This window comes from Hoplias malabaricus, chromosome 16 (genome assembly GCF_029633855.1).
Source record: "Hoplias malabaricus isolate fHopMal1 chromosome 16, fHopMal1.hap1, whole genome shotgun sequence".
Lineage (NCBI taxonomy): Eukaryota > Metazoa > Chordata > Actinopteri > Characiformes > Erythrinidae > Hoplias > Hoplias malabaricus.
The window spans coordinates 27,831,315-27,855,851 of record NC_089815.1 but is presented as its reverse complement, the minus strand read 5'-3'; the positions used below and the strand labels follow the sequence as shown (position 1 = coordinate 27,855,851).

The following is a 24,537-nucleotide window of genomic DNA, read 5'->3' as shown; positions in this document are numbered from 1 at the left end:
ACATATTTGTCATCTTATCTTCTGTGTCCGTACCCTCAACTAAAACGCCACTGGGAAACGTTGGCACTATGTGCATTGGTGTATGTGTCTCTAAGGTGGGAATAAGTCATTGAGTTGCAGGTTGCATGTACTGGGTCAATACAGGCAAGTCTTAGGTTCAGAGTCTCAAGTCAACAGTGCTGGCAATCCTCAAGTCTCGAATCTCAGCAAATAAAATGCTTAATATAAATTGTGGTAACATTCTGGTATACTTGGATGGGGCGGCACGGTGGTGCAGCAGGTTAGTGTCGCAGTCACACAGCTCCAGGGGCCTGGAGGTTGTGGGTTCGTTTCCCGCTCCGGGTGACTGTCTGTGAGGAGTGTGGTGTGTTCTCCCTGTGTCTGCGTGGGTTTCCTCCGGGTGACTGTCTGTGAGGAGTGTGGTGTGTTCTCCCTGTGTCTGTGTGGGTTTCCTCCGGGTGACTGTCTGTGAGGAGTGTGGTGTGTTCTCCCTGTGTCTGCGTGGGTTTCCTCCGGGTGACTGTCTGTGAGGAGTGTGGTGTGTTCTCCCTGTGTCTGCGTGGGTTTCCTCCGGGTGACTGTCTGTGAGGAGTGTGGCGTGTTCTCCCTGTGTCTGCATGGGTTTCCTCCGGGTGGCTGTCTGTGAGGAGTGTGGTGTGTTCTCCCTGTGTCTGCGTGGGTTTCCTCCGGGTGACTGTCTGTGAGGAGTGTGGTGTGTTCTCCCTGTGTCTGCGTGGGTTTCCTCCGGGTGACTGTCTGTGAGGAGCCGGTGTGTTCTCCCTGTGTCTGTGTGGGTTTCCTCCGGGTGACTGTCTGTGAGGAGTGTGGTGTGTTCTCCCTGTGTCTGCGTGGGTTTCCTCCGGGTGACTGTCTGTGAGGAGTGTGGTGTGTTCTCCCTGTGTCTGCGTGGGTTTCCTCCGGGACACTGTCTGTGAGGAGTGTGGTGTGTTCTCCCTGTGTCTGTGTGGGTTTCCGCCGGGTGCCCCGGTTTCCTCCCACAGTCCAAAAACGCACACTAGTAGATGGATTGGCGACTCAAAAAAGTCCGTAGGTGTGAGTGTGTCTGTGTTGCCCTGTGAAGGACTGGCACCCCCTCCAGGGTGTGTCCCCGCCCAATGCGCCCAATGATTCCAGGTAGGCTCTGGTCCCACCGCGACCCTGAACTGGGTAAGGGTTACAGATAATGAATGAGTACTTGGATGTGTTTGTTTTTGTAATATAATGTGAAACTACAATTAAAAAGCCCCTGAACCAAAAATATCATGCTGGTATATAATGCTTTAGTTCTCCATCATATATAAGTTAAGTCATTGACAGCCCCAGAATCATTTAACAATATAAACGTCGATAATGCTTTGATTTTTTTTTCTGCTCTCAGTTTCACACCTTTTTTAATCATACAAATGGAGACAGAAAAGAGAGAAAGAAATTGGCCATGTTTTGACCTCAATGTGAAATCTGTAAGTGCTTTCGTGGGAATGAATGTGTAAAGTGTGTTTTGTACCTTTTTTAAAAAACAGCCAATATTGCTCTCAGCATGCCATACAGCTGTAGAGGTCAGGATAGGGACTGGCGGGAAGTGTGTGTGTGTGTGTGTGACTGTGTGATCTAAGGTTAGGAGCCTATCGGTTTAGCACAATGATATGACAGCTGTTTCGAGGCGTTCCGCACTATTCAAACTCTCTTACACAATGTTTAATAGCTTTATGCTTGCTTGCAGGTAAGCAGCAGCGTGCCCAGAGGAAAGGAGGTGCAGCAGAATGGAGAAGGAGGAGCTGAAGATTGTGAATAAGGGGCTGGAGGATGAGATGGTGAGGTCCCTGCATCTAAAACTCTCTCATATATACACAACAATAAATATGCCTGAGTTATACCATTGAGATATAGTCAAATGATCTTTATTAACGTCTATCAAGTAGTTTAATTTGAAGCTTAGCACCATAGACATGTTGAATGGTTTAGTGGCCTGGCACCCAGTCTGCTTTTATGAGTAATGTTAGTGTATCAATATGGTTGGGTCAGTGTCTCCTGCAGACTGTTGCCTGTTGTCCTCTACATGATCACAGCCCATATGGCCATCTTTTTGCTATTTGTATGGTCTCTGAAATCTATACAGACTACACCTATCAGTTCATTCCAACATTCCAGCTGCCGGTGCTCTTTCAAAACAAACATTTGTGTGAGATTTATCTGTCCATGGCTCTTCCGCAGGAGTTGAGTGGGTACCGGCTGTGCCGTTGGAAGCTGGCTCTGGTGTTAGTGGGGGTGCTGTGTACTGGGGGATTCCTGCTGCTGCTGCTCTACTGGATGCCCGAGTGGTGCGTGAAGGCCACGTGCACTCGCACCACTGTCCGTGATGCCCAGATGGTGCTACTCAGGAGTACCGTACGTACTATTTGGCTAATAACAATCATACTGATACCATCACTGCTGTGCAAGGTTTGATGTTCACACCCAATAATAACCAAGTGAACAAGGTTCTGACAGATTTCTGTCAGGGCTTTTGTTTTCTTGTTTTGTTTGTTTGTTTCTAATAAAGAATATTTTGTTCCACACTACATCTGCAAGTCTGTACAGTACGTTCTGGGAACCAAGCACAGCCACAGTCTGACTCAGAGCCAGAGACATTTTGTGCACGTGCAGGGGGTGGAGGCAGGAAGAGTTGGGCGTTTTTTGCATGCAACTTAAAAAGCTCTGTCCATAGAACTAAGAAAATGTTGTTGTTTTTTTGATAAGTTAAATGTGGCGTAGTTTCTATGCAAATAACTTTGCATCTCTCGTTTGCAGTTGGACATTCAGAGTGTAGAGTGAGTCATCGTTGTCTTTGATATTGGTGTGTGTGTGTGTGTGTGTGCACCAGGATGAGTTCAAGCGCTGGTTCCGGGCTAAAGTGCGTGTGATGCTGGCCCCAGGTAGGAATCCTTACATCAGCCTGGACTCTCAGACCACCAACCTCATGGCCAACGGTCACACGCCCCACCCCTCTGACACATCAGCTGAGGGGTTCATCAGGAAATGCGCAGAGTACCAGCATGTACAGGTACAAACACCACCTCCCTTTCACACACTTTTATATATCGACACGTGAGCCTTAAAAGACCATACAAAATAAAGGGAGTATCATTTTGTGTACGTCACACCCCTCCTACACAGTCTGAGGCATTAGAAATATGCACAATACCAGTCTGTACAAGTAACTTGATAACTGCAAGTGCCCTAATGCTTTAAATATCCTTAGCTCAGGCACCTTGCTGAGTAGATGCTGAATCTGGGCTTTCTGTGTTCTTTCCTTTTCTCAGATCCGGTATTTTACACTCCATAGCACAAAGTACTACTGGAATGAAGTTATCCAGAACTTTGAAGTGTTAACGTAAGCAGCCTGCTTTTCATTTATGCATTCCTTTGTGAATATAGTAGAGAATGCCTCTGGGGTGGTTGTGGTGTTTGGCCTATGTTAATACTGTTGTGTTTTGCTGAGGGCAGAGGTCTGGAGGATCTGGGGGTGCGATGTTCTGGCATCTATTTGGAACACAGCGGCGGTCTTCGCCAAGACCAACAGGAGTACAGGTAACAATCACGCACACAGGCACACGCCACACATGCTAAACTTTGTGATGCCAAATACACCTCACCTGCCCATTTGAATGTTTTCCATACGATAAAACTGTTGTTTTTTGTGTGACACCTAGATATTATCTAGGGTTCCTGAGACCTGGTTTGAGAACCACTACTCTGACTCACTCACTTCAGCACAGAGATTATTTGTTCATTGATTTGTTAAAGAAATGTAATGGGAATTCGTTTAAAATAACACGTTGGAGATTCGCGTGGGCATGTGTAGCACAATAGTAGGTCTGGCTATCGTACTGGATGAGCATCTCGTTTGCCTTTCCTCCAGTGACCTGCCTAAATCCGACCTATGTGACCCCAACTTGCCCTAAACCAGACTGGATTAAACCAGCATGAGAATGTTATCCCGCTGATGGGAATGTTCAGCATGTGGGTGCAGGTGTGAAAGCACATGTTCTATAAACAGAGGATGGTATGTAATATGCTATTGTGTTTACATTTTGCAGGAAGTTGTTTTTTGGAGTGAATGAAATTGCTGTGAAAGTGCCTTCCCTTTTCAAGCTGCTAATTAAAGAGGTAAAACAGTGAGGTTTTTTTTTTGTTGTTGTTGTTGTACAAATGTGCTTTGGAATAGAAAATTGGTGAATTCCATTAAGTGCTAATTTTTTTAGCATCTATTACCGTATATTTTTCTATATATCATCTTACCATGGACAAGCAAAGCTGTATATTATATACAGTAGTGATCAACCGATATGGGTTTTTTTGATTATATAAAAAATCGGCCGATTAATCGGCTGGCCGATATATCGGTCGATCACTAGTATACAGTACTGTTCAGAAAGGATTAGGTTTGAATAAGTGGTGTGGTCATTTTATATGCATTTTTACAGCTTGACTGTGAATTTACATTCCTCTCTTTTGTTCTCTCCCTGTCAGGTCCTCAACCCCTTTTACATCTTCCAGCTCTTCAGTGTTATCCTATGGAGTGCCGACGAATACTACTACTACGCTATGGCTATAGTGTTCATGTCAGTCATATCAATAGCTACCTCGCTCTACACCATCAAAAAGGTGAGCAGGACCGTAGTAAGCCTTTCTTAATCTGTAATGCACACTGTGCATGAATGCGTGGGGTTGTCCTGACTATGTCTCTGTCCCATACGAAGATATACACCTGCTTAGTGGGGTCACAAAAGTCCAGACCACACATTTGCTCAGGCTTTACAAAACGGTGAACTCAATGTAAACTTTGTAAGGCAAATTCCAACCATATTCCACTAAGACTACTGCAAAACATAGAAGAAACATTGTGAAATTGGGGCTGTTTTACTTGGGAACATGTTCATTGATGGTGTGATGAGTTTTTAATAGTTAACTATGTGCAAACAATATTTTATAGTTGTGTAATGTTTGTGTAACAAAGGGCATGTCTAAATTGTGTTCTTTTTGTAGCAATACGTCATGTTGCATGACATGGTGGCTACCCACAGTATTGTTCGTGTATCAGTCAGCAGAGCCAACAACGGTAAGTTTCATGCTCCATGTTTAAGTCCTTTTCTGCCTATAGACAGTGTGTTTATGCTAAACCTGTACAGTAAAAACCCAAAGCTCTAGTACTGAAAGTGTGTGTGTGTGTGTCGGGGGCCTGACAGCAGTGTTACAAGGCTGGATTACCTGTGCCTGAAGGGCAGCTGGTGCAGTGGTCTCTGCCATGATGAGTCAGCGTTCTGCTGAATCTGCTGTTCACAAGAGCATGGGTAATGAGGGAACTGCTGAGCCAGTCTAGAGTACTGATGCATTTCCTCCACCCTCCACCCCCCCCACCCCTCTCCATTTTACCACCCATAACCCCCACCCTCTTCTCTCTTTCTCTCCATCTCCTGTTCCTTTTCTTCCCGTTTCCCATCTTCGTCAAACAGAGATTGAGGAAGCCATGTCCACAGACCTGGTGCCTGGGGACGTCATCATCATTCCCAGCAACGGCACCATCATGCCCTGTGATGCGGTGCTGATCAGCGGAACCTGCATTGTCAACGAGAGCATGCTCACAGGTGACTGACCACTGTGAGGTGTGACCTCATCAGAGTTATATATATAAAACTTTCCAGAGGTTGGTTCCCTGGATGGTTGATTTCATTTATAATATTTTATCTCATTCTGAAGCACATGGTGAAACAACATGGAAAATCAGGTTTATTTCTTAACATAATTAAAATGATATACTGTGGCTTTTTGCTGTTCGTACTGCAGGAACGTTATTCTGGGAATGCAGGAAAAGGGTTAAGCTCTGTAATTGGTTAAGCATTTTGTAACTGGGACAAGTAAAGACCATGTCATTTCAACCCAGATAGGGTCATGACACACACTGAACCTGAATGTGTTCCACGTGTTGTGAATGACAATAAAGTCTCCTTGAATCCTTGAAAACGTCAGAAATCTGTGTCACAAGAAGTAGTTTGATATCAAACGTAAACTCTTTCTCTTTTTCTCTCTCTCTTTCTTTCTCTCTTGCTCTCTCTCTTTCTTTCTCTCGCTTTCTCTTTCTTTGTCTTTTTCTCTCTCTTTTTCTCTTTTTCTCTCTCTCTTTCTTTCTCTCTTGCTCTCTCTTTCTTTCTCTCGCTTTCTCTCTGTCTTTTTCTCTCTCTTTCTCTTTTTCTCTTTCTCTCTCTCTCTCTTTCTTATTTTCTCTCTCTCTCTTTCTTTCTCTCTTGCTCTCTCTCTCTCTCTTTCTTTCTCTTTTTCTCTTTCTCTCTCTCTCTCTTGCTTTCTCTCTTGCTCGCTCTATTTCTTTCTCTTTTTCTTTCTCTCTCTCTCTCTCTCTCTCTCTCTCGCTCTCACTCTTTAGGCGAAAGTGTGCCCGTCACTAAGACTAATCTGCCCAACCCCTCTCTGGGTGAGAAAGGTGCAGGGGATGACCAGGTGTACAACATGGAAGAACATAAGAGACACACTTTGTTCTGTGGCACCAACGTGATCCAGACCCGCTTCTACTCAGGAGAACTGGTCAAAGCTGTGGTGGTCAGGACTGGTGAGTGGCTTTAGACATAATCAGACAATTGTTCTACCGTACTCTGCTGCACTAACACAGTACAAAATATATTTCGCTGTCGGAAAACAAATTGTTGTATCTCCATTTTGGTCGATTTTATAGTTTGGGTTTTTTGGGAGTTTTTTTTTTTTACTTAATGGGAAAGTAAAAGTTGCTGTTTACGTGGTGTAAATATGATATTCTGTAGAGAGGTATAGAAGGCTAGTGTATAGGGTGGGCCATTTATATGGATACACCTTAATAAAATGGGAATGGTTGGTGATATTAACTTCCTGTTTGTGGCACATTAGTATATGGGAGGGGGGAAGCTTTACAAGATGGGTGGTGACCATGGTGGCCATTTTGAAGTCAGCCATTTTGGATCCAACTTTAGTTTTTTCAATGGGAAGAGGGTCATGTGACACATCAAACTCATTGGGAATTTCACACGAAAAACAATGGTGTGCTTGGTTTTAACATAACTTTATTCTTTCATGAGTTATTTACAAGTTTCTGACCACTTATAAAATGTGTTTAAAGTGCTGCCCATTGTGTTGGATTGTCAATGCAACCCTCTTCTCCCACTCTTTACACACTGATAGCAACACCACAGGAGAAATGCTATAAATGGCCCACCCTGTATAACATAATATTTTGCTCGTTTCATTTACATTGAATATTCAGAAGTTTTTACTCCTGCTATAAACCAATCTTATTTACAGATAAGATGCAACAAGATGTAAATGTTCAGTTATACTCAAATCTTGGATGCGTTGGATAATTGTTTTCAGGTTTTTGCAGAGATTCCCTCAAAAGTGTTCTGCATTCAAGGGTTTAGTTCTCAGTTCTTAGTCACCTCTGCACTTGTTTGTGTTGTTTTCTCTGTTCTTGGTGTTTAACAAAGGAATGCTTTGTTTCTTTCATTAGCTACAACTCCAGCAGATTCTTCCACTTGCTCTGTTATTGTAGTCCAGTCTCAGATTGTTGTTGCTTGACCTACTGTGACCGCTCCTGCAGAGTAGGCCAAACCTGCCCTAGATATTGAGTTGAAACGAACTGCCCATGTTTCAGTTAAAAAGCTGAATTGTCTTTTCCGTCTTAAAAAGTAAAGGGAAAAAGAAACAACAAAAATCAACTTCTACCACATCAGTGGTAACAGTGCTGTTTCATGTGTCTTTTTTTTTTTACCTTTCAGGATTCAGTACAGCCAAGGGCCAGTTGGTTCGTTCGATCCTGTATCCTAAGCCCACAGACTTTAAGCTGTACAGAGATGCCTACCTGTTTCTGCTTTGTCTGGTGGGAGTGGCTGGCATTGGCTTTGTCTACTCCATCGCCCTGAGCATTATGAATGAGGTAATGCTTTTACCAACATCAGTGTGGTAAACTGAAAGGAGTAGTTCATTCAGAAGTCTGTTTTTGATCTCTGGTTACAGCTTTATAGAAGTTAGACCTTGACCTTTATGCCAACCCATGGGGGGGGGGGGCAATCAGTAGAACCACAAACACAGTGAAACACAGAAGAAATAAAACATTACAATCATTTTAGAAGTAAATGCTTTGTTTTGTAAGATCTCCTTCATCTCACTGAAGCATTCATTCTTTCACAGGTTCCAGCAAAGACCATCATCATCGAGTCTCTGGACATTATCACTATCACAGTGCCCCCCGCTCTGCCCGCGGCCATGACAGCGGGCATTGTGTACGCTCAGCGGCGCCTCAAGAGACTTGGCATCTTCTGTATCAGCCCACAGCGGATCAATATTTGTGGCCAGCTCAACCTCGTCTGCTTTGACAAGGTGAGCTTGACCAATGTTACCACCTCAAAATGGACTTATCTGTGTACATGTAATGCACGTATTCCATGTCAGAATTCTGTTGTTTAAGATTGTTATTTCCACCACGTGTACTTTGTATACTTAGCTTTCCTCAGGGAGTTGAACCTGCAGCATTTTTCCCACTCAATTTGAAATCACTTGCCTGCTTAGCTTTATAGTGTGACAGCAGATTTTGTGCTGACGGCCTTCATCTTATTACTTCATATGCCTGATTTACTTTAATAGCAGAACTGTTTCTGCTATGTGCAGTCACTTATTAAATAGCCCTTTCAAATACAGACTCACCTATGGAAGGCTGTTTAATAACATTTTGACATACTGCTGCCACAAACAAAGGAGGACTGGAAACAACCTTCTCTGCTCTGAGAGCATGTGTATATAACTCTGTCTTACTCCTCCAGACGGGCACGCTCACGGAGGACGGTCTGGATCTGTGGGGAGTGCAGAGAACCGAGAGTGGAAGGTAGGGTTGGTCATTCTAATTTAGTGGTCATTTTTATGTTTTCATGTTTTTGTCCCCTGTATAAACTGGTTCTCCACATGTATTACAGCAGAGGTGATAAATAACAAGGCTAGGGTTAAGGTTGGGTATATCTTGGTTCTACTGATATGCATTTCTTTTGCCCCCTAGGTTCCATCACACAGAGGAGAATGCCTACAAGGAAAGTCTGGTGAAGTCTCATTTTGTGGCTTCTATGGCGACCTGCCACTCTCTCACCAAGATTGACGGTCAGCTCTCTGGAGACCCCTTGGACCTGAAGATGTTTGAAGCCACTGGCTGGGTTTGTAGATCATCACTCCTCCTGTGGTCTGTTGCTAGAGTGCATAGATCAGAGAGCCTTGTGGATTTAAACTTGTCTTTTTTTTACAAATAGTTTGGTTTTAGAAAACCGTTTTTTTTAGTCACATCTGTGGCGTGCTAGTGGTTGTCCAAAATTATTGACTATTTATGTACGGTATTTAATTTTAGAAGTGACGCGCCTCATGGAACTGGCTTGTAAATGACTCACACACTCAGTCACTCACATACCTTTAGGAACTGCTTCACAAGACTGCTATTCAGTGCTTTACACCAAAGACACTCTGTCCTTTTTACATCAATGGGGATTATTTTTACAAAGCAGCTGTGCAAGCAAACAAGGAAAATGTACACACGTTCAAGGCCCCAAAAATTCGCAATCCATTACATGTCATCGGCAATGGGACGCTACAATGCACAGGAAGAGAAATTAAACATGATTTACAGTGTGTAAACTATCCATCATTGATTTTACTCAGATTCTCGAGGAAGCCACAGAGGAGGAGACATCTCTCCATAACCGCATCATGCCCACCGTAGTGCGTCCACCCAAGCAGCTTCTTCCAGAACCGGTCGTGTCACTGGAGCAGGACATGGTGCGTTTTTGTGCTTCTTCTTAGATGCACGTAAAGAGAATATACGTGTATATAATGGCTATCATGTAGTTGCGGCAGATTACAGTAATCTATTAATCCTCTTCCTTCTTTCTGTGTTTTATAGGAGCTGTATGAGCTGCCGGTAGGAAACCGCCACTGTCTTTGTGTTCGTTTTGTAGCTGGATGACACTGTGGAGGTCAGCGTCTAAGTTTTGTCCCTTGCAGGTAACTTACGAGATCGGAATCGTGAGGCAGTTCCCCTTCTCTTCCGCCTTGCAAAGGATGAGTGTGGTGGCCCGGCGGCTTGGCGAAAAGCGGATGGATGCTTACCTCAAGGGGGCGCCAGAAGTGGTGGCAAGTCTATGCAAAAAGGAGACTGGTCAGTTAAATTGGAGAAGTTGATGAAGTGCTGTTTTATTTAGGTCTGTTTGTTTCTGACTCAGAATTCTTGCACAATTCTCCACAGTGCCACTGGATTTTTCAGAAGTACTGGAAGATTACACAAAGCAGGGTTTTCGTGTCATCGCCCTGGCACACAGACGACTGGAGTCCAAGCTCACCTGGCATAAAGTTCAGAATGTTAACAGGTCCTGGAGAGCACCCACTGGTCTCAAGTAGAAAATTCATACTGGTGTAGTGTTTATATTCCGCTACGGCCAATCACAGGGCAGAATTTACAGTAATAATCCACACTAATGATCTATTAAACACAGATGATATACTCGCTACGCTGTTGGTTATGGGGTGTATTAAAGTGTTGTGATTTGTATCCGTAGGGATCATATCGAAACCAACATGGATTTTCTGGGTCTGATCATCATGCAGAACAAGTTGAAAGCTGAGACTCCAGGAATTCTGGAGGACCTCAGACGGGCCAACATTCGCACAGTCATGGTTACAGGTACAAAAACACAGACTGACACCTTTCAGAATGGTCCTCCTTCTACAAATACTGTTTATTCACCTCTCTCAGCAAGCTATGAAGCAAGAGACAGGAGACAGGAGTTTTTTGAGTGTGTGGAGTCCAGCAGCTTAATGCCACTCTAACCGGGTTCATTAGGTATTCCTGGAATGCTGAGCAATAAAGGTCTCCACTCTGGCTTACCGACAAAGAGCTCCAAAGTTCATTTGAAGCTCAATGCTCCATTGTAATAGTAATCACAATATTAGACTGAGCTGTACTTCTCAGCCTGTAGATTACCCACAATGTGTCATGAGGGACAGCAGGATGTGGCCTTTTTTTAGCTACTCATGCTGTTGTTATTGATGTTTTACATGTAGTCATCTCTTTGTTTTGCACAGGTGACAATATGCTGACTGCCATTTCCGTGGCACGGGACTGTGGCATGATCCCTCCACAGGATCGAGTCATCATCGCGGATGCCCTGCCCCCCAAAGACGGCCAGGCAGCCAAGATCAATTGGCGCTACGCTGACCAGCCCAGCAAGCACTCCAGCAAGGCCACTACACTAGAGGTCAGTTTGCACCTTCTGCTGGACAGATACTGTTATTGCAACTGCTCAAACCACGACATCACAATGGAGATGTCTGTTTACTGGTTAAAAATTTCATAATCGAGATCATAACACTACATGACATCATTTTGATGAGAGGGAAACCCCACGCTTCGACTAACGGGTAAAAAAGCCCTCTGTCACTGTTGGGATATGCCAGAGGACTGAGATCATTTCAGGTATGCTTTTGAAATGTTAATGTGGCTTTTAGCTTCGGGTTTATAGATCTTTCTCCATTCAAAGAGATGGGAGCCTAGTCTTAGCAACATGATTGTCGAGTAGACAAACTTTCTTGTAAACTATTTGGCCCAAGCTCTTGTCTCAGGAGCACAATCCAACCTTTCTCCAGTTTGTGGGCAAATACTTTAATTTGGAGCCTGCTCAGTTATTTTGGCACCAACATAAGAAAGCCAAGCGTGACTTGAAATACAGCAGTGTACTTAGCTCGCAAGAATTGGGTGAATCAAAAGAATGAGGGAATTGTTCTCCACTGCTGGCCTAGTGTTTGGAAATTTGTTGTTTAAAAAAAAAAAGGGGGAGAAAGCCACTGTGACAAATGTCTAGTGTCTGCATTCTGTTTATTGATTTAGCATTTTTACGAGTAGCAATCAAAAATATATGTTATGGTTAATAGATTATTTTACGAGTGTTAGTCAGACTTGGGTTTGGCTTAAACTGTGCTTATTTATAACAGACGTTGTTCTATGCTCGGTTACAGGAGGTGGAGATCAGTGTGGAGGACAAGCCTGAGGAACAGAAGCCTCTGGAGCAGTACCACTTCGCCATGAGTGGCAAATCATATGCTGTTATTACTGAGCACTTCCAGGATTTGCTACAGAAGGTCAGCATGCCTGGAAACATATATATATTTACACATAATGTCCAAAAATATGAGTTAAAAATGAGTTATGTGTGTACACGTTTGTTATCTGTTTATTAGTAATGTTGTTTGTTATTGGTGCAACCATTTTATATCTCTTTTCATTGGTACTTCTCTGTAGCTGGTTTTGCATGGGACAGTATTTGCGCGAATGGCTCCAGACCAGAAGACCCAGCTAGTGGAGACACTACAGAGTGTAGAGTGGGTATTATACACACGTACATTGTTCCACAGGCTTATCTACTCCTTAAAATACATGTGTATATGTAAAATGTTCACGTTCTTGATTGCATACCTTCCTCTTGTCTAGTTACTTTGTTGGGATGTGCGGAGATGGTGCCAACGACTGTGGCGTAAGTCCATCTTCGCTTTACAGTGGTTCACGTTACTTGCTTTTGGACTAGTTTAATGTTGTAAGGCATTCAGTCTAAAATGCTGTGGAGTTTTTTTGGTTCCTGCATTTCTCCTGTGAGGCAGCAGTGTTTCTTTTGTAACTGTCGCCGCCCCTTTCTCCCTCTTTAGGCGTTGAAGAGAGCTCACAGTGGCATCTCTCTCTCTGAGCTGGAGGCATCAGTGGCCTCTCCTTTCACCTCCAGAACTCCCAACATTTCCTGTGTGCCCAACCTCATCAGGTATGACGTTCTAGTTGAACACACAAAGCTTAGATGGAGCCCTATGGGCAAAGCATGTGTCAGCAAGAGTAATAGTGACTGAAAACTCTTGTGCATACTCATGGATTCTGGTGCCACCTACAGGCGAATATGTGCAGCAAACCTCCACGATATTTCTTTTACAGTCTTTGCTGATGTCCTTAAACTTAACTAAACATTGTTATTATTATAACGTTGCTCAGATTTGACACTCTTACTATGGTAAAACATCAACATGATTTTTGGATGCCTTCTGAACCGCATGTCTCTGCAGGGAAGGTCGAGCTGCCCTCATCACATCTTTCTGTGTGTTCAAGTTCATGGCCCTTTACAGCATCATCCAGTACATCAGTGTCACCTTGCTCTACTATGTGAGTGCCCTTTTAGGCCTTCAGCAAATGTTTAATCAAATTATATTCTCTCGCTTTAATGTGTTATCTTCAGCTATTTTTGTCATTATTCAAAGTTAAAACTGAATTTCTATGATCATAAGACTCACTGAAAGTACTATTTTAGATTCTCAGCAACCTTGGGGACTTCCAGTTTCTCTTCATTGATGTCGCCATCATCCTCATTATTGTGTTTACCAGTGAGTATCATTCGTCTGAGGCGTCTAACATCACTAGATTAGCTCTGCTATTCCCTGGAGAACTAATTTACTCATTTTCTTTCTCTCATAGTGAGTTTAAATTCCGCATGGAAGGATCTGGTGCCTCGGCGGCCGCCGTCCGGTCTGATCTCCGGGCCTCTGCTCTTCTCTGTATTGACACAGATCCTCATCTGCCTGGGCTTCCAAACCCTCGCCTTCCTCTGGGTCCGTCAGGAGAGCTGGTATGAGTCCTGGTCACCGGAGTCAGAGTGAGTTCTTGCGCACATCATTCATTTAAAAAACTCATCCTACAAGCTTTGCTTAACACATGCTAAAATGAACGATACTTTTCCTTGCTCGCCTTCAGTGCCTGCAACATCTCCTTCCACACCAACACCTCAGAGAACTCCACAGAGATGGACGAACACAACATTAAAAACTACGAGAACACTACTCTATTCTACGTGTCCTCCTTTCAGTACCTCATCGTCGCCATAGTTTTCTCCAAAGGAAAACCCTTCCGTCAGCCCAGCTACAAAAACTGTGAGAGCGATATTTCATTGTACTGAATGTAAATAATAATAAAATAAAGGGCAGTAGGAAACCCTACATTATCATTGATCGATACTTTTAGCATTGAGTTCTTTCCTTGAAGATTGATGTTAAAGCATTATTAGACTGGTTAGGATGAGTCAAACTAGGTCTACCTGTGAAAGTGTGTGTTCGTGTGTTTGTTTTCAGGGCCCTTTATGGTGTCTGTGCTCAGCCTCTACGTGTTCCTGCTCTTCATTATGCTTTACCCTATTTCCGCTATTGATGATGCTTTAGAGGTAAGTCCTACTGAACCTTCCTTTATTTATATTAAGGCATGAAAGCAGGTGTAGGAACCATTGCACATGCCATGATTGTATGTTATTATAACACTTGAAATGCAGTGTCTGTGCATTGGTATTACTGTAAAATCAAACAATTCAGTAGTATGCAACTATATATTTTTCCTCTTGTGTAAATGTGACCTGTTTTTGAACCAAGTGCTGGTTGATACAATGTTTAAAATGTGAGCTGGATGCTTTTTTGTCTCCTCTAGATTGTGTGTGTTCCTTTCAAGTGGAGACTCACTTTGGTAGTTATAGTGCTGGTCAATGCTGCTGTGTCTGTCTTTGTGGAGGTAAGTCAGGCACCACAAAATTCTGTTTATCATATACTCTACTTGTATCATCTAGTTCTTTGCAAGGTAGACATACGTACTAACATTTACTAGTTTTTTAAACAAAAAGAAAGTTAACTGAGATCATATCTATTAACAGATTTACTTTATTAATTAGTCTCCTGTATTTTAAGCAGTAAGGACTAATGAGTTTAGGACTGTGCTACGTTATGTTTAACACCTTTCCTTAAAGGATGTCCTTTTTAAATGTGTTCGGTGAAGTTTACCAAGCCATCAAACGCTGTCTTAACTCATTAGGTGTATCTGCTAATGCTGTAACCCAATGAAAACATCCCAGTTCATTCTCTGTCTGGCTATTAGTCACAAAAGACCGCTCACTATATACTTTACTGTGCGAAAATCAGGCCATCTGTTGTTTATTTAATTTCCAGTCAAATTGGCCATTAAGTACACATTCATAGTCGTAGATTTGGATTTAATTGAACTGAAACAGGAATGGAGAAATTAAAGGTTCTTAAATACATTTTAACAATTAAATAATAACCAAAGCATGATGCAGTAATTAATGCACCTAAGGACTGTGCAAGAAAGACCTGGTAGACCAACAGGGCACTGACAAGGATACTGAATCAATATTTGAGGCTACAGGCATTCTCAAAACAATGGACCGGCAATCCCTGACTCGACCATAATCTCTCTCTCTCTCTCTCTCTCTGAATGTGGTCTGGATTGTTTTCTGCCAAAATTCTAAGAATATACTTTGTGTCCCTGCAAATTTCCTTGAAAAAATACAAGCACATGGACACAGTATTATTACTTAAAGTAGGAAAGGGTTGTGTATAATTTTTGTAAAGTTTTGTTGTGATTTAGTGATACTAATATTTATTTTTATAGTATTTAATGGCCATTTTGCTTGTAAATGAAGTTAATGAATGGTGATTTCTGACTTTGGCACAACACTGCAGGTCCTAATACACACATACACTGTGTCATATATATATATACACACACACACACACACAAAATGCATTCATATGCATCATAATTCCGGTCTGCTGTCCAATTACAGCTGAGCTCTGAAATGTGTAGTGTGATCATATCCACTGTCAGTTCCCTTTGACTGCCTTCAAAATCCCAAGAACCTAGAAACCCAGAGAAAATACCTCCCTCTCCACCTCAGGACCTATGCCTCTGGGCGGGGAAACGTCAGTGATTGACAGCTGCCGGCTCTCAGCTTTGCACTGCTCTGTAGTGGTATTATCAGTAAGCTTCTCCCAATAGTCTCTTAAGCCAATGAGCCACCTGCTATTGAGCGCAGGTGACGTAGTTCCCGTCGCTCCCCACAAGAACCGCCATGTTTTAGCCAATCAGCAGACATGATCCCTACTGTAGTAAACAATCATGTGATTAGAGGCTACAGTGTTGACCATGCCCAATGATCCATGAACTGGAATTGAAGTGCTGACTATATTTGTTTAATTTTTATTTATTTTTTTCCTCTAATTGTCCAACATAACTCCTTGGCTCTCTCCCTGTCTCTCTCCATATGACTAACGCACAGCCTGAAATCACTGCCCTTCTGAATAGGTGTTTTATATTTAGTTTTGCTGCTCAAACCAAATTGCTGAAGCACTTGAGATCTTATGAAAGCGATGTGATCAGTAGCTCTCTTCATTCTTTCCGCCCCACTGCGATATTCCATAGACCTTCGTCCTTGACGTCGTCTTATGGAAGCTTGTGTTCAGCCGAGACAAGCAGAGCAGCTATGGCATCCTCCCAGCCACCCCGCCACCACAGGTTGGGAAATCTGACACTTCTGTTCACCGTTGCCGTTTTCACATTCTCGTTCTATTTGTCTCTCTCGCTCTTTCTCTCTCTCTCCCCTTCCTTTTTCCTTCTTTTTCTGGAGCTCTATGGTTCTTTTCCCCTCTCTCTTCTTCCTTCTCCCCTCTCTTCTGCACTGTGTGACTCAGCACCCTGTTGTAACGTTTGACTTATGCATGCGCAAAAACATGATTTCTCTGAACGCTACCAGGGAGCCCCCTAGTGGGCACATCCTGTATATCATGCTACGGAGGTTACGATTACCCCCCCCGACCTTCTTCCTTCCTCTAATACTCCCTGTGTAGTGGCTAATCTATGCAACCTCTGCATGCATCTCCAATGCTTTCTCTCTGTTAGAACTGGGTGTGTGGGGGATCATGGTCAAGGTATGTTTCCAGCTGAGCCTAAAGGAGAGGGATAAAAGGTTTTCCCTGTTTCGCTTTGTGCCATCTAGATCTGGGAACAGTGCTGGATTTTAACATTGGCATTGGTTTAAAATCCACAGAGATGTATTTTACTACATAGTGGAGTATACTGCCTCTTTGGCTTTGTGTCTATCCCAAATGTGAGTCAGTTTTAACGAAGCTTAAAATGCGAGACGTACAGGAACGTGATGCACAAACTAATCGGTTTAATCATATGTTAATATTTAATGTATTTTATACAAATATTTAAAGATAGAGGCCTATATGTCACTGACACATAAAAAAAAAAAAAAAAAAAAAAACATAAACTGTGATTTTTATCTGTTTATGACCTGTTTAGCTGATTGTATGATGAATGCCATTGTTACAAATAACCCAGTATGTGGTGATGTATGTTAAATCAGGTCAAATTAAAAGTAGTTCATATGGTGTGAACCAGCCTCGGTTTGCAAAATCATTCATTCATTCATTCATTTATTCATTCATTATCTGTAAGCATTTATCCAGTTCAGGGTCACGGTGGGTCCAGAGCCCACCTGGAATCATTGGGCGCAAGGTTGGAATACACCCTGGAGGGGGCGGCAGTCCTTCACAGGGCAACACAGACACACACACATTCACTCACACCTACGGACACTTTTGAGTCGCCAGTCCACCTACCAACGTGTGTTTTTGGACTGTGGGAGGAAACCAGAGCACCCGGAGGAAACCCACGCGGACACAGAGAGAACACACCACACTCCTCACAGACAGTCACCCGGAGGAAACCCACGCAGACACAGGGAGAACACACCACACTCCTCACAGACAGTCACCCGGAGGAAACCCACGCAGGCACAGGGAGAACACACCACACTCCTCACAGACAGTCACCCGGAGGAAACCCACGCAGACACAGGGAGAACACACCACACTCCTGCGCCACCGTGCCGTAAAAAATGCATACATTATAATAAATATGATAACTGAAAAGATTGTCATGTGGTATTTACCACAAAGTAAAAAAAAAATAGATTCTTCTAGAATAATAATCATAATATTTATAATTTAGCATTTAAAATGGAGTACGGCTTTCCATCACTGTGTAGTTTAGGAGAGTTAGTTGTAACACTGCATTACCCACTAACTTCAGCATGCCTAAAACTACCTTTACCATGACTCCAACTACACAAGTACCCATGTTGCATTTTAGCCAGTGTTAGTTTGTGCACCACTCTCCCCTGCAGTTCAGAATAAAACATATTATATTTGCTCAAATGCAACAGTGTTTGTAAGTTGCTTTCATCTTTAGCATTGCCCAGTGCCATCTCAGCTTTGAAAGGTTTTTATTGTAAGAGCAGATGAAAACAGATGATCTTTTCTTCTTCTTCTCCTTTCTTCCTCTCTGTTTTCCTGTTTTACGCTGTGTGTGTGTAGGGTGGACTAGACTGGTGTGGATCCAAGCCCCTCTCCTGGCTCTGCTGCCGGAGGAGGCAGGTACCCAAGGCTCGTTACATGCATCTGGCCAAGGAACTGAGTGTGGACCCAGACTGGCCTCCCAAACCCAAAACCACCACAGAAGCCAAACCTGCCCCTCTGCCAGAAAATGGCTCTTACCAAATCATGTCTGCTTCCTAGCCCCCGCCCACATCATTCAAATGCTTTCATTTGCACTGGGACCACCACTGATGGGGAATGTTCTCTGTCATGATGAGACATGTCACATGTAAGTTGTGGAAAGACTTAGGAAGCAGTGTGTGGGGTTTTTCTTTTTTTTTCACCACCATGACCAGACGGAGAGTCCAATGAGGTGAGGTGATGCTCACACTGTCAACATGAGCTACTATTTTTATTTTCTTCCTTTTTGTGCTGCTTCAATTTCCTTCGTCCCGCCCCTTACTTTGGGTGGGTGGGCATCATGGGCTGGGAACTATGGATGCTCCACCCCAGGGGTTGGGCCTAAATCCACAAGACCAGTAACAGGATGCAACCATCAACAATAATTATCTTCATTTTCACAATGTTCAAACTATTTTAAAGTTTTCCCAAGGACCCGGTCTGCACACCGACATCGGAATAAATTTGGTAGCGGAGCTGGTTCCTCCAAACCATGTGTGATGCATTGTGCTGTTTGCCACATCTTTGATGTTGAATGGGGCTGTGCGGTGGGGGTTGCATGCTAAACCCTTGGAAACATCATCAGCATTCTGCATGTAGAGCCAACCAAATTATAACAGCTTCAGGATACAGTATTTGCAGCCATTTTTTAAAAACCTGTAAACACTCAAAATCCTTTCCTTTTTTGTATCTCTTCCCATGGAAGAATAGAGTTGTGATTTATTAGTGAAAGGCCATTTGTACTCTCTCTTAAAAGGGCATAGTTGATACCTATGGGCAGCACCGGATGGTCACCTTGTTAGCAGCGCTAGCTTGGCTGCCACAGCTCATACGATAATGGCCGGTTATCACTCAGTGATTATATATTTGTTTGAAAACTATACATTCACTTAAGGCAATCTGAATCAGCAAAGCGGCCAGCCAATGAGATGGCCAGTATACACTGAATAATTATTATTCCTGGGAAGTGTTTGAGAGGGTGGGGGGTAGTTATGATAAAGTACTTGGAAAATGTTCATTACGCAAAACTCCTACGGCTATAGAACTGTTGTAGTAACGTTTGACGTAGCTCCTGCTTCAACCACTATCGATACTGTACTGGAAAATGGGACTGAAACATAACACACGGTTTTAGGATCCACACATTCGCCAGATTTTCTGTAACAGCTACAATGGTTCTGCCCATGCTTCATCACTTCTTCATGTTGTTTTCTGTCCCATTATCCAAATAGAGCTTTTAGTAAATCTGTCATAACATGGAAAGCAAGGTGATACCGTTTTCAGATGTTAACTTTGTCGACGGTGCAGCGAACCCAGGCAAAGTCAAGGCTACCTCTCGTCTGACTCCTTAGTCCAGGAACACACTCACTTTAGTTCAGTCCATTGTCATCCACATGCAGTGTTAAGATGTCCTTCTCTTCAGAGACATCGGATTATTTTGACATATCGATTAAAATGTAATGAATGTATATTCCATTCCAGAACAACAGATGAGACCGATTCAGATCCAAAGTCTGATTTTTTTAAGATTCAGTGATTTCTGTTTTTAAGATTCAGTCCATGTGTTTTTTTTTTTGTACTCAGGACTTTATCAGTCAACACAGTGTTTCTTTTCACAACGACACAACAGTTTGTGCAGAGTAAAGCTGCAAGCCAATAAAAATGCCTGTTATGGCTGAATCTGCTGGATTGGACGCTCGGTGACATTTCGGTGATAAATTTCAGTAACATTTCAGATTTGCGACGGACTGAATCACTTTCACAAAGATTTGACAGCCTTTTGTCTTTTACTTGAACCTGTTCGGTTTTCCAATACATATTTAAATAGACAAATAATCAAGAAAACCTTGCTTTTACGAAACATCAAAACATCGACCAGCTTCCCTTTGGTTGAAGGAATGTGTGTTTGTTGTGATACGGAAAGAGAAAACTGACATTTATTTCAGTATCTGGAACAAAAATAGTTTGCGTGCTGCAAGGAAACCAACCTTCAAAACTACAATGAAAATGACTGATATTTTATTGTTGACTCATAGGCTTCTGCTGCGTGTATATCTCTCTGAAAATATACGTTTATTTATGCTTGCTCAAAGGTGGCTGCAGAATCAGCTGTCAATATTTGTGTTTGGGGCCTTGATCTTTTTTTTTTTTTTTTTTAAATCTAAATAAGGGCTGTAGCTTTAGAGGGTTTTGTTGTTGTTGTTATTGTTGTTGTTGTTGTTTATTTCTTCTTTGTTATCCTTTGGTACTCATTCATATGGTAAATGATCATGTTCTACGGTCTCTGTGTGTGTGTGTGTGTGTGTAATGTCCGCGCCCTGTCACTGATTGTTCCCCTGCTGATCATCCATTGTCTTCGGCACAAATGAGATTTGGGCATTTTTTCCGCAGAAAAATGAATTGATTAAATTTATTACTGTAACTGTTTGAGATGATCAGAGTCAGTAATGTCCTTGGGACCCTTAAAAAGCAATGAAAACAAATAAACAGACGCATAAGGGATTTCACACAGTCTATGCGCTGGATCTGGCTCAAAACACGACAATCGCTTTGGTGCTTTGTCCCTAACTTTTCAGCATCAACTCATAGGTGAAGCGTGAGTTTCTCATTGGGGGGAACTTTTATTTAAATTACTTAATGTTAGAGGATACTTTGTATGACATTTCTGTAACACACTGAATTGTAGAGAACACATATTTTGGTTTTAATAAGGTCTTTTTCTTCACTTAGTGAAACCATAGTCACATATGGCTTATTCCCTGTGTGTTAAACTGTACTAGTCAACACTCCTACTAATGCAGTAGTCAATATCTGAGACACTGGTGTGTAAATTATTGGGCATGAATTATGAAATTAATTAGCATTGTAGCATTATATTCTGGGTTATTGCTTCTAATACTTCAAGGTGTGTGACGTTTTCTATAACGCACTAGTCCTCACTAATCAGAGATTAAACATTGCTAAATATGTCAGTTGTCAGCAAAAATCTACCACATGTTGTTTTACCTAAATTTGCCATACAGAATTTCAGCTATAATTATGAATATGGAACCTATTAATGAGTTATGAAACACTCCCAAACTTGTGTAAGAAGCTACACTAAAGTAATGATCTTAACACTAATGATCTTGACCTACAGGAATAAAATTTATAGATTATAATCCATGCTTGATAGTTTGCATTAGATGGTCTCTACAAAATTTTAATAACAGTTGATTATGCAATTAATAGTGACGTACAACAGAGCTCTAATTATATACTAATATGCAACAAATAAATGCAAGTGCACAGTGAATAAATCATTTACAAATATCTAATTTGGGCTTCACTGACCAGAGAAAAGACCTTAATAAGACAGAAATCTGCACTATGTGAGCTTATTTGGTTAAATCTGTGAGAAATAAGTTTACCAAGTCAGAAGTCATTCGAAGTCATTGTGTGCATTTCCACATTTCCACCAGAGAGGTCTCCAAATCCCCAACAAATACAAAGTGCAGCTTTAAAATAAAATGACACCTTACATTTCATTGCATCTTAGTGCTAGGGGATGGTTTCCCTTTTGACACTTATACCTTTAAATGTATTTCATGGGCACTCACAACTGCAAAGTAGATATTTGGGAGTTTATATAAACTCTGTTTCCGTTGTATTTTGACATAAGTAGATCTCTGAAAAAAAAAAGGTACAGAAAATCAACTGAGGGTGAATAGCATGCTGTCTTAGACAAAGGGTTGTGTATTTTTCTGTCCTGCGCTAGGCAGGAGGTCAGGATGTCTGATATTAAAAATAATACCTGTAGACACACCTAGAAATGCTTATGTAAACGATGGCTGTCCTTATTAGTTTCAATATGTTCATAGTGTGCTGATATGTGAAGTGCAGATTTCCATGACGATAGTGATATTAAGGCCATTAAATCTGCACAGACCTAAGCTCAGCACACGTGTGAATCCTGTTTGCCCCGTTATTATTTTTTGTACCATAGGTGTACGCCTGTACATACGGATTTGCTTACGAAATATCATCACTGTCCGATTTAAAAACACGTATCTCCTTAAATAGTAACTTTACTAACCTTCTTCTTAACTTTCAACGGAAATACTGTAAAACGATTTGACACCAGGTCATTTAGGAGCATTTCTATTGGTTCTTTCGTCATGGAATTTTCAGATGATGTGAAGGGCAGCTGCTGTGTTCAAATGAGGTATTAAACTAGAAATGGAGGTGCGTGTTTTTAATTGGACAGCGTCAATTTTCTTTTCTTTGTTTTTTAATTCACCTTTTCATTTCCTCAGGGAAATATATTGTTATTTGTTATAAATGATTGGCGCTGAATAAATGACCTAATGGGGGGACAAAAGTGAGTCAGTGTTTTGGACGTCATCTGTGTCTCACTAATAAATCTGCACCCGGGATCCAACAACAGTGAGATAACTTTTTTTTTTTTTTTTTTTTATCCCCTTTTTGTAGAAAATTGTAAAGTAGACACTTTTTATCATCTGTAATTTATTTTCTATTTATTTTTTATTTGCATTTGATTTTGTGTTGCTTTTTTTGTTTTGTTTTTCTTTTGATGATGATGATTGTAAATTTGACTTTGATTTTTTTTTTTTTTTTTTTTTTTTTTAAATAAATGATAAAAGATGATCCATTTGTTTTTCTTTTATCATTATTCCTAAATATACCATAGACACTTTTATATCATTAAAATTGACCCTGGCGAAGGGTAGGATATAGAAGGCAGCAAGTAAACAGTAAGTTCATGTCTGAGTCGTTTAGACAAGTGTCATAATGTTTTGGTCAGAACAGGTGTTGTGGTGTGCAGAAAGCTGATAATATTCGGAAAGTGCTGGACTGGAAGGTTCAACATTGCATTGATCAGATGCAGGGTGTTTTTTTTCTTTGCCAAAATATCAAAGGTTTATTCCCCCTCTCTGCTCCAATCATACAGACTTTTCTCGAGACATGACTGGGACGTTTACTACACATTACAAAATGCTCTTGGCCCATTTTAACCACAATGAGTTTACCACAATAACACAGTATTGGTGATTCATGGAGATTTTGAACCTCACATTTGGTCACTTAATATTTAAAAAACAACTCACATGAGAGTCCCGTATTAACTTTGACCCTGTTTTGTGAAGGGGTCATCGTACAAAACTAGTACGACCTGTGATGTAGCACACGTGTGCACATGGTCTTTGTTGTTCATGAGTTTTGAAATTAATAAATGTACACCTAAACCCAACAGCCACAAAATCCCAGCCCTCTGTGACCTTTGATCTGAGGCACTGCTGGGGTTGGACAGATATCGATTGGTCTTTAGTTTTATTGAGTCAGACGTTTCTGGAATATGGCGTCCTCGTGAGGAAAGGTGCAGAAGACCACGTGATACAATTGCACATATCTTATATAATCAGTAGTTGTTCCATTTGTTATTCATTGGTTGTGGTGCAATAAATCACTGAGGTAATTTACATTCTTGCAACTTTTACGGAAGTGACCTCATAGAGCCTCACTATGTGGCTAAAAGACCTGCTCCAAAATGCAGCCACAAGAGCATTACTGAGGTCAGGTACTGGCAATTGATGATTAGCTCTGGATCACAAAAGTCACTCTACCTTTCCTTAAAATGAATGGACCATCTTTATAAGCTCACATTTGCCATTTGGCCTTGCGACCTCGGGCTCCTATTTCGCTGCTCCAGAGCCCCATGTCGTTTCATGTTTTATGCAGATTGTACAAGTGGAGGTGCACAGCATTCATCTCTGTCCTTACCTTAAAGTAGCAGCACAAACTAAATATAATGGGTGCTTATGGACATTTGGATACAGTGGAATATACATTTGTCTTTCAGTCTTACTCTGGGGCAACCCAACACCATGCCAGACCTCGTCATATTAGCCCATCTCCCATTCTGCCCGGTCATTGACTGCTTGTGTTTACATTCGATGGTAAATATTTACCCAGGCACCATGACATGTGACAGGTTGAATTGAGATTGGTACAACGTAAAGCTCTTTTCCTGTTAGATATTTTATTTGACGTTGTTAAAGC

The 24,537-nt window shown here is 41.8% G+C and overlaps 1 protein-coding gene across 2 annotated transcripts in view; it reads left to right on the top strand.

Annotated features, from left to right (window-relative positions):
* Positions 1-23,020, top strand: part of atp13a3 (ATPase 13A3) — a 36,967-nt gene extending 13,947 nt beyond the window's left edge. The window contains exons 3-34 of one of the 2 annotated variants that reach the window (XM_066647104.1): positions 1,721-1,811; positions 2,212-2,385; positions 2,861-3,040; positions 3,300-3,370; positions 3,484-3,567; positions 4,077-4,146; positions 4,510-4,644; positions 5,026-5,098; positions 5,493-5,624; positions 6,419-6,601; positions 7,797-7,954; positions 8,209-8,397; positions 8,838-8,899; positions 9,068-9,218; positions 9,715-9,831; positions 9,956-9,973; positions 10,057-10,210; positions 10,298-10,418; positions 10,608-10,732; positions 11,134-11,306; positions 12,064-12,186; positions 12,347-12,426; positions 12,536-12,578; positions 12,748-12,857; positions 13,150-13,246; positions 13,392-13,464; positions 13,556-13,733; positions 13,832-14,007; positions 14,206-14,294; positions 14,552-14,632; positions 16,337-16,429; positions 18,298-23,020. In XM_066647104.1, coding sequence (XP_066503201.1) covers positions 1,761-1,811; positions 2,212-2,385; positions 2,861-3,040; positions 3,300-3,370; positions 3,484-3,567; positions 4,077-4,146; positions 4,510-4,644; positions 5,026-5,098; positions 5,493-5,624; positions 6,419-6,601; positions 7,797-7,954; positions 8,209-8,397; positions 8,838-8,899; positions 9,068-9,218; positions 9,715-9,831; positions 9,956-9,973; positions 10,057-10,210; positions 10,298-10,418; positions 10,608-10,732; positions 11,134-11,306; positions 12,064-12,186; positions 12,347-12,426; positions 12,536-12,578; positions 12,748-12,857; positions 13,150-13,246; positions 13,392-13,464; positions 13,556-13,733; positions 13,832-14,007; positions 14,206-14,294; positions 14,552-14,632; positions 16,337-16,429; positions 18,298-18,498 — 3,765 coding nt within the window. In that variant the 5' untranslated portion in view covers positions 1,721-1,760 and the 3' untranslated portion in view covers positions 18,499-23,020. The remainder of the gene's footprint in view (positions 1-1,720; positions 1,812-2,211; positions 2,386-2,860; positions 3,041-3,299; positions 3,371-3,483; positions 3,568-4,076; positions 4,147-4,509; positions 4,645-5,025; positions 5,099-5,492; positions 5,625-6,418; positions 6,602-7,796; positions 7,955-8,208; positions 8,398-8,837; positions 8,900-9,067; positions 9,219-9,714; positions 9,832-9,955; positions 9,974-10,056; positions 10,211-10,297; positions 10,419-10,607; positions 10,733-11,133; positions 11,307-12,063; positions 12,187-12,346; positions 12,427-12,535; positions 12,579-12,747; positions 12,858-13,149; positions 13,247-13,391; positions 13,465-13,555; positions 13,734-13,831; positions 14,008-14,205; positions 14,295-14,551; positions 14,633-16,336; positions 16,430-18,297) is intronic. The other variant, XM_066647105.1, reaches the window with a different exon arrangement.
* Positions 23,021-24,537: the final 1,517 nt, after the last annotated feature.